The sequence below is a fragment of the Dryobates pubescens genome, chromosome 14 (assembly GCF_014839835.1).
Source record: "Dryobates pubescens isolate bDryPub1 chromosome 14, bDryPub1.pri, whole genome shotgun sequence".
NCBI classification, from domain to species: domain Eukaryota; kingdom Metazoa; phylum Chordata; class Aves; order Piciformes; family Picidae; genus Dryobates; species Dryobates pubescens.
In genome coordinates this window covers 17708321-17721448 of record NC_071625.1, presented here as the reverse complement: position 1 = coordinate 17721448, position 13128 = coordinate 17708321, and the positions used below count along the sequence as shown (strand labels likewise).

The following is a 13128-nucleotide window of genomic DNA, read 5'->3' as shown; positions in this document are numbered from 1 at the left end:
CCACTTCATATACTGAGATAAGAAAAAAGTTCCCTGATCTCTGTGTTAAAACTTCTGCTGATGGAAAGACAAGACAAGACATTGAGGTGCTGGAGTGTCTCCAAATGTCACTTGACAGTAACAGAACTTGTCAGTCTACAGACCTGCTTATTCTAACACTGCAATGTGTTACAGCATCACACAGGGAGTCAGCTGCTGTCTTTTAATTTCACACCTAGGAACCAGAGTAATGCCTCATAATTTTGACTCAAAAACTCACAGTGACCACAACACACAAGGCAAAAAGCAGCAAAACCAAGTAACTTTTAAGTAATTACCAAGAGCAAGAGAATGACTTATCAGAGGTGAAAAGAGGAAGGGCTGTGTGATTGCTGTTCCCACCGAAGTGCTGGAAGATATCAGCTATGATACCATTACAGTCCAAGGCAATGGAAATTCAAAGTTCATTTATATAGTGTGAATTTCATACACTGTTCTCCATTAAAAGTAATTTAAAACTTCACCAAGGTTTTTGTGGTTGATAGCCAGAGCATTAGAGAACACCAGTTGCCAGCAGAGTCACCAGTTGAGTTGGGATGATGAAAGGCATTGAAACACAAATACCCTTTTGGTTGGTAAAGGATCATTCTCAGCTGCATCCAGAGCACTCTTTTCACAGTGCAATGCCAAAAAAAATAACAGGGGAAAATATAGTTCCTGTACAAAGTAAATTGAAACCTGGATATAAATAAGATGTCACCCTTCATATTGAGTGGTCCAAAGTATTACAAAGTAATGGAACCACATCAGAACCAAAAAGAATTCACATTCTGCTCTCTAGAAGCTGACCTATTGTTAATACTGACTTGGGCAGAAGAATCCAGAGGTGATCACTTCATCACCTTCCAAGTAGTAAAATGATTTCTTACAAATGCAACAGAGTGAAGAAAAAAATTTTTAAAAACCAACAAACAAAACACCACCAACAAAACCACCAACAATCACAGCTTCCCATACTTGTATGCTGACTAAACCTATTAGAGTTCCAATTGTGTAGAAGAAATGAGACTTCTACTTACTTTCACAGAGACGTCTTCTAAGCTTCCCTCGAATTTTATCGATGGCATTGTAATCAGACACATGAAACACATGAGCAGACTTGGGGTCTGAAGCAATTTCATCCAGTTCTTCTTTTAAGGCTTCACCAACACCCACAGCAAAGATCCTAATTCCAGCCTGATGGGCTGCAGTGGCTGGATCCAAGACATAATCCTGGCTTCTTCCATCAGTCAAAAGGATAGCCACTTTTTTAACTGTTCGATCACTAAGTCTCCCACCAGCTTCTTTGGAAAAGCTGTAGGTGTTGATGTACCTGAGAGCATCTCCAGTGTTTGTATTACCCCCATAATACTTAATCTTTCGTGCAGCCTCTTTGATTTCCTCACGTGTTTTATACTTTCCCAGGTCGAACTCTGTTGTCGGACGATCGCTGTATCGCACCACACCTACACGGGTTTTGTCTGGGCCAATCTCAAAAGTTTCCACCAAATTAGACACCCACTGTCGAACTTTCTCAAAATCTTCTTTTCCAACACTGGAGGAGGCATCCAAGATAAAGACAAGGTCATAGTGAACATTCTTGCAACCTGCAGGATTGGCAGAAAATATCACTAAGGGAAGATGAAAGAAGAGTACCAGACATAGCAAATATTCCCTAGGCAAGGCTCCCTAGCGAGCAGTTTGGAGGAGGCAGCAAACCCTTTCCCTGTCCTACAGAAAAAGTACAGATTCTCAGCCTTTCTTTCTTGTGATTCACCTCATCTGTTTCAGAACATCTACAGACCAGCACACAATTCGCTTTGAAATGCAAACCTTTTCTCTCCCTGCACCATGAACTGCCTCTTCTGATCAATGTTTTACCTACTTCATCTGCATGCATATGAAGCTTTATTTTTTAAACTTTGTTGCAATGCCTTTGCTCAGGCAATGCTCTGAAATGACCCTGGCAGATCAAGAGACCTGCCCTGACCGTGCCTATGCCAGAGCCAGTTCTGATCGTGATAGTGACGCTTTCATGTTCCCTCTTGCGTTAATATTATGACATATTTATGCATAGCTAGAAGCAGGTTTATTGCTCGGCATATGTTGATGAAGCAAGCTTATAAGATTATTTTGATTCTGAGATGCTCTCCCATTTACTATTGACTAAAGGAAGACTGAGTGAATTCTATGATGGCTTCCTTGACAACAAAGGGCAGCTGCTTTGTAAGGGTAAAGTTCACTTATCCCCACAACCACCCTTCCTCCTCCAGTCATGATATTTGTAGTCTGAGGCTTGTGTAATCCAAAAAGCAAATGTATTTTAATTGTGGCTTGCTTGTCCTATGGAGCCAGACTGTCAGTTGCCTGCCAAGAAAATAGACCTCAGAGGAGATGTTTTCTAGCCATTTCTGAATTGCTACAAGCAAGGAGGCACCAGATTCATAATTGTCCCACAAATGTCAAAGATTTATCAACATAATGGTCCAACTGGACTAAATATATATATATATATGCATGTGGTTATTTAATTCACTATTATAAGCCACAATCCTTAACAAATTGTGATTTTTTTAAGATTGAAAGTTGCTCTACAAAATCAATTTGTCTATAGCCACAACCATCAATCATTGCTTATTCAGTAGTTCTTGTCTCACACAGTCTCACAAAGTACAATTTCTTCTTTGAACCAAGAGTAAAAACTTAATGTGACCTATCATGTGGAGAGCAAAGCACATATAACATGATACAAGGCAAAGAACCAGTCCACACCAGTGTTTGTGCCCCTTTTTTCTCAGAGTAACAGGGCTTGGAGTTGCTGTGGTTGAGGCCCCATCCCTGGAGACATTCAAGGTCAAACTTGATGGAGCCCTGAGCAACCTGATCTAGTTGGCAATGTCCCTGCTCACTGTAGGGAAGTTGGACAAAATAGCCTTCATAGGTTCGTCCTAACCTGATGCACTCTGATGCTGTGATTCTGATTCAGTGACGTCATGCACAGTTCATCCAGTCAAGCACTTGCTTGACAGCCAGCTCAGTGAACAGAAATATGAATCACGCTACTCAAAGGTGGGGAGAATGATGCTATCACTGTATTTCCTCACTGAGTTCTAGCATTTCAGCCTATAGAAAGGTCATGAAGTCTTCCACACCTAGATTTGACCTGCAAAAAGCACATATTACCTCTGGTGCTTTTAATAATCCTGTGGCTATGTACTTCCTCTGAAGAGGACAAGGATCTCAGAACAGTCCAGTGCACTGGACAATGTGGGTATGTCAGCCCCATGAAGAGGATTTGCCTTCAGATAAAAGCATTATAAATAGCCATTCTAACATTGTAAGTCAGCACTCACGCTATTGCATAATGGCCATGAAAGAGGCTGACTATACACCCAGTGTGTTGTAGTAAACAATGAAAAATTTGCATCATCTGATGCTGTGTTAACTTCTGCAGCACAGTATACCCCAGGTGCTGCCACTCCTTCAGTGTCTATGGGAACAATCTATGCACATGGGAATAGGATCCCACCAGGAACAACCCAGCTACACAGGATCATATTGCAAATAATCTGTCCACCTTGGGATTCTGTTCTGTGATGGCATTTTGTGAGCAAAGGAATACTTATCTCTAAACACAGAACAAGAAGGATCTGGAGGGAAACTCTGAAAGGTAATCAGAGTGGGGAGATGATGGTATATATCATTTTATATCATGAGATGTAAGCTGCATTACATCTCTGTAAATCACCTAGACTGTCAAGTGTATTTCTGCTTGATTTTTGCAGAATATAAATTATAAAATATATAAGAGGAAAAGGTGAGCAACCCCCCCTAAAAATAAATCATTATTATATTAATTTAGTCTGCCTGAAAGAATATTAATTAAGTGAAACTAACTAGAGTATAAAAAGATTTGACTATAAACCCCACATAGTACAGACTTTCCTGTTGCTCATTTTAATGACTCTCAGCAGGTGAAATGACTGCAATTTAAAAACAAACAGAACAGACAGAATGAATCCTGTGTTCAACAGTGATGAGCCTTAAAAGGTTAAGGTTTAAAAAGTGATGCCTTTTCAAGCAGTGTTGCAGGGAAGAAAAAGATCCCAGTCTTTCAGGATAATTTTCTTAGAGTCAGTGATTCTTTGTTTACAGACTTGATGGGACTGTGATGAAAGGCTGCAGAAAAGCTTTTAGTAAATATTAATCTGCATTTTTAGCACAGTAATGTTCACTGCTGGACAAAATTGATTGTTTTACAAAAATGCTATAATAATATTGTTTACTGCCAGGAACAGTTCATGCTAATGGAATACAGGGGATTATTCATAGAAAGTGAACTTTCAGTTTTGTAATTACAGGAATGCTCTCTGGAAGCATAATTCCAGGAGCTATGTTCATCCACTCAGTAAACTGCTCTGCAGCATCCCCCTTAAAAAAGTTCACAAACAAGCTATAAGCCCAAAACTATTTAATCACTGAATGAACATAAAAGTAGCACCACCATAATCTTCCTGTGATTGATCCACAGGCAGAAAAAAAATAAACAAAACCAAAAAGATATTTCACTTTGTTTTGTTACTAAGTACTTATTTATGTTAAAGTTCACCCCAAAAGCCTCACATAGAGCACAAAACACAACTGTAAAACAGCTATTCCTTAGACTGATAGAAGGTCTAAGACACCCTTTTCTTTCTTAGAAATTACACAGGCTTACAGAATACTGTCTTTCCTAGAAAAAGAGAAAGAAAGCCTCCATTTCAAAGTACCCTTAGGCTGTTATATCAATAAAATGCATGGGTCTACTACCATTTTCTGCACCTGAGATGTAACATCACTCCCAGCCAGATAATTCTTCCTACTACCCTCCAAAAAGCCACATGTCCTCATCAAGATTGCCTATATGAACAGGCCTTCAGCTGTACCATCCTCTAATGCATTCAGTGGCGTTTGGGGGAGAGTGCTTGTCAGCCCAGGCCAAAAGCCATGCCAGGGCCCATGGTAGCAACTAGCAGTATGCACCTAGAGAGGGCATGAACAGTGCCCTGGCCCTGTTTAGCTCACCAGGAAAGTCCTAGCCAGGTCTAATCTGACTCCCACAAAAGGCAATGGAAGAAGTGATCTCCATGCCAGTGATGGGTAGATGAAGCAATATCCAGACTAAACTGTGTGTTGCTCCCCTTTCTGTGGGTAGCTGAGCAAACCTTTCTAAGCCTGCAACAGAACAAGAGACCCTAGGTAAATCACAACCTTGATCCCTGAGCTATTTTCATCCCTAAGGTCTATTTTAGGCCTTTTCAGCAATAAATGTCTTGAGTTTTGTAACTGTTTTCCTCCTCCTTCCTCCTTTCCAACAATAGCTTCTCAGACACACAAAAGCCCCAACAGCTACTCAGCACGAGGCACTAAGCTGAACAGTGCATACCTGCTCTTTGTGCCTCAATTCTCTCCCCGCTGAACATGAATATGAGAAGAACCAGGAGATGGAGCACACGGCATCTTCCTGTAATGGACATATCCGTATCTCCTTGCTTATATCAGTTTGTCTTTTCTCTCTGGTGAGAAACTTGCTAGGAATCCAATCTGTAGCCTAGAAAGGAAAATAAAGAGCAAGTGTTATCTCACAGAAACACAAACAGCAGTAATGATGCAAGTCATGGGACCAATGTTTTGGAGAGTTGTCTCTTCTGCCTGTCATTTTACTTGAGTAGACACAAACCACTCAGACAAAGAGGCAGGAGTTCACCTACTTTTCAAAAGCTATATTCTTTCACTGTCTCTATTCAGTGTGCAGCAGCCTGAATGGAAACAGGAGAGAGATTACCAGATTATTATACTTTAATTGAGCCCACTGCCAACTACACAATCAACGCACTGGAGTGGAAACCATTCCTGACCTGGCCCTCCCATGCATTCATCATTAGTAGATACACAGCACAGAGCTGAGATAGAAACCACTAGAAATCACACACAACCGGTTGCCCCTTCACCCATTGCTGCTTTCAGTTCCCGAGCCTCAGAAATGACGAATGTTAAAAATACACAGCCATTTTCATACATGTACTTGTTGCTATCAGTCCTTCTTTACAGTAATAAACTCAGAGCTTCAAAACACATTTTGGAACTGTTTAGTCTAAAGGATTGCAAAAGCACAGGTGGATGATCTTCAGTTTAAGGGCATTGGCCTGAGTTTACCTTGACTAAAGCCACTGAATTCAGCCGGGCAAAGCGCCTGGGCTGTGAAAAGTTTGCCTGAGTATTTTAACACTAGACCAACTCATTTTAAAAAAATAAATTAATTTTTAAAATTTACTTCTTCCCTTTGCTTTACTATTTTTCTATTAGCTCATAACATCATTGCAGCTCTATCTACTGCATACACACACAGAGGAGAAAACAATTTCCACTTTCTAGCTCTTACTGCCCAAGGAATTATTTTAGAAAACTCTCTCAGCTCCTGAATCCATCTCCGGTTTTCATGCACAGATTTCTTTGTTCATTTTCTGAGGGAATTTCTGCTTCCTCTGTCCTTTAACGTGCACATCAGTTTCTCACTGTTGATAGCTGGGTAAAAGAGGCATGAAGATCACTGCTGTGGGGTCGATTATGCATTCTAGGATATTTCTTTTCAAGTTGGGTTCTATGGGAATCACAGGCAAAAAGAATGACGGTGTCAGCATTTGTTCAAAACCAGTCCTGATGAGTCAAATGTTGGACCTATCTCTATCATGTATCTCAGAAATAAAGTGCATGCCATGCTACTGTAGGAAATTTTTTAAAAGGGAAACTCTTATGTGAATGTTGAGACATAGCAGTAAATCCTTATTCTGAGGAAAAAATAAGCCTCTTATATTTTCAAGAGATCCTACTATATGCAGACAAGCAATCTATCTAATAAAACCTGAATGCCACAAAAAAACTTCAGAAGTATCTGCCAGAAGAACATAAAGGCATGAATAAAACAAACAAAATCCCACCAAACAAAAACCCCACATGCCTATTCAAGTAGCATCCCTAAATCTAAAGGGCACAAGCAGGTGCTGTAGTTTACACCTCAGCCAGATGATGTCCCTACAAGACAATGAGGTGCTCGGATTTGAGCAAGCTGGAAAAGGCTGCATGGAAATATCACTGTGCCTTACAGTACTTAGAATTTCCTTTCAAATAAATTACTGAAATACCCATCAGGCAGCCACTTGCAGAAGGATAAGGACAAGCACTACTTAAAATATCTATGGGAACCTTCAGCCCCAGGTTTTTCCTCCTGTGTATTTTTTAGGAAACATTTTTTTCTGGCTCTGGTGATGGAAGAGCAGGTTAGTGGTGGCAGCAAGAGATGGGAAACCAGATCTGCCATGCAGCATTCTGCACTTCCACTTCTGAGTGCTCAAAACATCCTTTCTCTGTGTCTGGGCTTGCACGGCTGCTAAGTTTTATAAATACATTATTAAAAACAGTCTTTGTCAGCTGCTAACCCATATGAGACCAGGATAAAAGGAGCAGAGCACCAGCTGGTGTCAGTCAGCAGAACGGCGGCAGGATGGATCAATGCTGGCTTGACACACAGTGGATGCAGCATTCTGTGGAGCTTGGTGGATGTGGTTCACTTGATACAGACATGACTTCTGCACCAGCCTACGTCACCAGGTCCGAGAGCTGCATCTCTAAGGCATCACTTCACTCCATTCTTTGCCAAAACATTTCAAGAGTTCATTGTTTCATTATGCATGCTGGAAGGTGTCTCAGAACAGTCATTTAGGCTAAAAATAGTGGGGAAAAGAACCTCAAATCAAATCTGAACATCTGCTTAAAATCTAAATTCATAACTTGTGGAGGCTTTAATACACATTTGTGGTTCAATATTTTTCTTGCATTCAAGCCAAATACATAATTTTATCCATTTTTATAGCATGAAGAATTGAACCAAGTCTCTTAACTTGCAACTACTTTATGTAGTTTATGGATACACTGGTGAAAGAAAAATTACCCCATTTACATCAACAGAGCTCGTATCACAGCAAAAAATTCTTCAGGGGCATGAGAAGAAAAGATGGAGATAAAGCCTTTTTACTGATGAGTTTGTCACTGTGAGACTGAGGCTATTTGACCATCAGTTGATCAACATTTATTTCCCCTTCCAGGACAAAAGGTCAAAAAGGAGACAGAAGTGGGACAGTTTAAGCATCAGAGTAATCCAAGAACAAGAAATTCTGTATTGTTGACCCTATTTTGAATTGGACAATGTGGCGCTTTTTTTTTATTATTATATTTAGTTCAGCCTGTCATGTAGGCATGATTTTCCTGAAAGTATCCTACGTCAATGTATAGCCATTAAAAATACCTCATCTTTTCATCTTACAAACATCTCTTTGGGATTCCCTTGTGACACATTTAGATGTATTAAGTGATATTGCAAACAGGTTCTATCATGTTCAAGTCTGTAGACTCTGTGTCTGAGGCCCATTTGTAATAGTTTAATGGGGAAAAAAGAGGTGAATAATTCTGGCTACATGCAAACATGACATGGGAATGGCATCTAGGCTGAGAAGCATACTGCTTCTGTTAAAATGAACCCTCTATACTTAAAATACAGGGATAGTACTAAATTACTCCTACTGCCTCACAGCTGAAAAAACAGTATTCAGAGGATAAACACAAGCTCTATACAAACTTCAGCCTCAGCATTCCTTTTTCAGGGTAGGTGGTATAGTTTTAGGTCAGTGAGTATCCATGGTAAGGCCTCCCTGCTTTCAAACAATAAGTTATCAATTTGGGGGAAAAGTATGCTTATAAAAAGCAGCAGTCAAAAATATGTATCTGAAGCAGAATTAGGCCTTGTCTCTTGTTCACTGTTGGGCTTCTGTGCATCTTAAGGAAAGATGCTTTGGTGTATTCTATTCTGCTTTTTGTGTCTTTGTCCTGCCAGAGTCTGATTCTGAAGGGACATGCAGGAACTTTGTTCTCATCTTGCTTCTCAGATAATGCTGAGCACCATTCTAATTCAGAGGAGAAAGAGTTAGATGAAAAAATGTTTGTTTAGAAATGGCATCTGGAGGAAAAAAAAAAGGAAAGAAGGAGAAGATATGAAGAATGTAGCAGAGAATAAAACTTCATGGCATTCCTAGGACAAGCAATTTAAGTACAAGCCCTGGATATTCCCTATCTCAGCCTCTCCAGAAACTGTTCTTCTGCCCCTGGTTTGAGAGTTGTCACCAACAGCAAAAAAAATTAACATAAAAATAATTTTTTGAAGTGAATTAGAGATGGAAAAATCCAGAACCCATTCTGTGAACTCTTTCATCCTTTATAGGAGTGATTCAGTCACAAATGTTAATAAAACAAAACTAAACCAAATTGGAGTCAGTAGTAAGATGGGCATTTCAGAAGTGTGATTTAATAAAACTGCTTCTACCTAATGTGAGCAAAAGTTCAAAGACACTGCAAACACAGTGATTCAAGGCTGAAGTAAAAACCATGTCCCATTATGGACTTTAGTCTGTTCATTAACATATCTGAGCTTTTAAGTTTTACTAAGTTATACCAGTGAACTGTTCATCTTACTGTTAAATTCAAGGGGGGCTGATACTATTATTGTGCTTCATTTCATCCATTTGTCTGCTGCCACTGAACATCACCATGTGCCATATAAATGTCCTAAATATGTTGCCATTCATAATGTGATTTTAAATGTCTTTGGTACGCTCCTCTGAAGGAGAGGTTAGCCTGGGGTGAAAAAGACAGTGTCCAATTATACAGACTTTCACACACAGACACACAAAAAAAAGAAAAACAAAAAACCCTTCCCAGAACACTAATACATCTGACATCTTAGTAGAGTCAGCTTGTTGATCACGCCTCTTCCAGCTACTGAACTAAGCAATTTAATTATCTAAATTATTGCTGATATGAGCAGGAAGACAACCATATAAAAGAGAGATGGGGCTTTCTCCCCCCTGATCAACCTATGCAGTCGTATATCTTTGTTCAATGCTTTTTAAAGAAATCATCAGATGGCATTTCTGGAAGATATGCATCTTCCCAGGCCTGATCCAAAGCCAATTGTAGTTAATGAAAAGAGGGCCATTGATTTCAGGAGGCATTATTTCAAAACCCATGTGAATAATAGAGCAGACAATTCTCTGCTGACATCAGGGTTGTTCTTGAGCTACTTTGTTCAACTACAACTGATCCAAAGTCTGCTGAAATCAAGGAGGAGATTGACAGCAGCTCCACAGTATATTGGATGGGGATGTTCATGCACCCTGCCAGTAAACTGCTCTCCAGTGTCAGCTCTAATTGCCAGCAAGGCTGCAGGGGCTGAGGCATTTCTTCCCTTCTTTTGCAATATCACATCTCAAGAGCAACTTCTACCCCAATCCCTAAAAAAATGATCAGACACAGAGAGACAGTTAGCATGAAGGCTAGGCAAAGAGATCTGTCAACTTCATAGGAAATGAAATAGGGTGGTGGGGAAGAGCAGTAGACCATTCAAACTCATCAATTGTTTTGCCTTAGCTGAACTCCACTACTGCACTGAAGTACTTGATGCTGGAGCCAATAGGGTCCACGAAAGATCAATATTACTGCAATTGGAAATGCGTTCAATTGTGCAAGAAATAAAGTCCATGCCAAAAAAATTACAAAGGAAAATATAATAAATACTGGTTTGCTATGTGACAGCTATCTGTCTGGGAGACAGGACAAGACAGGAATTGAATGAGGAAAAATTGCCATACAGTGGAACATAACTAAGAGCCTTAGAGGGCCATAAAGCATACTCAAGGGGGGACTGGATTCACTCAGCATGGATATTTCCGAAATTCTCTGTGCTCCACTTTGCAGCCTTAGAAACATTCATGTAACCCCTGTGGTGTTGCATGTGTATGTGCAAGCAAACCTGAGAGGAGGTCAGAATTAGAATTCAGCCACCTCTGACTCTTTAACCTGTGCTTGGATCATGCATGCCTCAAATTGACTCCTTTGTAAATGCATCTACCACAGACACTTTAAAACAAGCTCTTACTGATTGCTTGCCAAATCGCTGCAATTCTAAAATGCCCTAAGTGCTAGAGGAGGACTTTGCAATGTATTTTTGCCTGCTGCAGCCACACACTGTCTACAGGCTAAAACCTTGATGCAATACCCCCAAGTATAACTTTTCAATGTCCAAAGAAGATACCTCCAGATTTAGATTGCCATCTTGTCTATCAAGCATAGTAATCCTTCCACTTATTGGCTAAGAAAACCCCAAACTAACATGTGGTTAAAAGTCTCTATGACAGAATCTCCAAAATTGTATGGTCTGTGGCTAGATAACCACCAAATCCACCACACCATTCTTCAGTTCATTTTGTTACCTCTCCTACAAAGAGCTGCACTCCTGTGGTGGGACCAGTCACGTGCTGTATCTATGGTGGGACAAGATAGAGCTGCACACTGTTCTGCAGTGCTGTGCCTAGGAGAACACACACCATAAAGTGATGCTTCAGACTCTGTAGATCTGTCCAAATGGCTAAAGCCAGTATTAAGGCCATTCCATGGAGTGCAATTGTCTCTTGGTCTTCTGATGTAAACTACAAGATACATTCCTTGCCTAGCATGGAAAAAGCATGTTCTGAAGTGATGTTTGAGAAAATTACACACAGCAGCTCTTCCATACTGCACTATATGAACATGAATTTTCTGACCAATGGAGTGGTAACCTTGTCTCACTTCAGCTAGCAAGGAGTTTGAATTGCAAAATACATTCTGCATCTCAAACACCAGCTCTGTATAAAACAATATTCTGCAAGCAACTTACTTAACCTGACTGAAATAATTATCAAGGAAAAGATTCACAGGAAGTGTCTCAGGGTGTATGTGGGGTCCAAGGGATTAGAAGAAAGAGATGGTATGGGAAAGCTTTGCGCATCTGACATGGGAAAACAATACCTAGAAAGCTGAGTTTTCATAAGAACCAGACACCAGTACCTGTAGTGCCCATCCCAATTCTTGCTTTCCCCAGGTCTATCTTCTAACTGGCAAAACCAGGAACAGTATTTTAACTTGAAATTCAAGCATTGGTTCAACAGTTCCAGATCCAGTTTTCTTTATAGTAAAGCAGTCTCTCATTATGATCATTTAAGTGAAGTTTTTCCCCTTAATTTTTACTTAATTATCTTCAGAAAGCACTGTGGACCAGGGAATTAGGAACAGAAGAGGACAGTCAGAGGACAGTTAACTTGTCATAATCTTATTTCAGAGCTTCTACCCCCAAAATATCCCTAAATGTATAATTTGAATCATGTAGATTGCAAGTTATTTACACAGCACTTCAGCACATATCATGCCTCTGCAGTTGGGTTTTGGCACAAATGTAAATCAATCCTGTAGAAATTATTAGATCTATAATAATTCTATGAATGATGATGTACTTACTGGGGGGAACACACACTTCAAATTACATGACTCAACAGCAGTTGCAGATCTCAGTCATCCAAGTAATGACTCTTGCACTCTAAGTTAGAAATCTTTGTCCATACTTCACTGCTTACTTCTTTTAAACTTAACTCTGAAATGTCTCTCATGTTGTCACTGAAGCAGAGTTTGGAGCTTACATGTCCTAGAACTGGAAAGTCCACCACCTGTTTGTAATAAAAGTCACACTGTATATTTAGATAACATTTTTCATAGGTCTTCAGAAAAAGAGCTCAATTCACACCTTTAAATTAAGAGACACTGCCTGCTACAGGATGTCCAAAATAATGAGAAGTAACATAAGCAAGACAAAGATCAAAAGAATGTCCACAGAGGAAGTAAACAGCTCAAACTGTAGAAATAGTTTGCTGTGGAGTGGAAAATCCTAAGGTTTTTGCCCAGTACTACGTGCTCAGGCTGTCCTTACTACCATGTGTGCAGAGCATGTTGATTTGTTACAGGATCACAGATAACCAGTCCTTCAGCCTAAGCCCTATAACTTGTACAGGGAAGTCCCACAAATCCCATTTCCTCTCAAGCAGAAGCAGAGCTGTTCCAGTTCACATTAAGTATTAGGAAGAAGTCTGTAACATTGAGCCCCTTGAGGCTATCCAATATGAGAGTGTTCTACTTCTACAGGGCCCATTTCCTGCT

General features: G+C 40.0%; 1 protein-coding gene across 1 annotated transcript in view; it reads right to left on the bottom strand.

The window, feature by feature from the left end:
- The window catches only part of COL22A1 (collagen type XXII alpha 1 chain), a 212536-nt gene that overhangs the window by 183205 nt on the left and 16203 nt on the right, over positions 1-13128 (bottom strand). Inside the window, exons 2-3 of the mRNA XM_054167371.1 lie at positions 5444-5608; positions 1059-1625 (exon numbers count right to left, since the gene is read on the bottom strand). Coding sequence (XP_054023346.1) covers positions 1059-1625; positions 5444-5534 — 658 coding nt within the window. The 5' untranslated portion in view covers positions 5535-5608. The remainder of the gene's footprint in view (positions 1-1058; positions 1626-5443; positions 5609-13128) is intronic.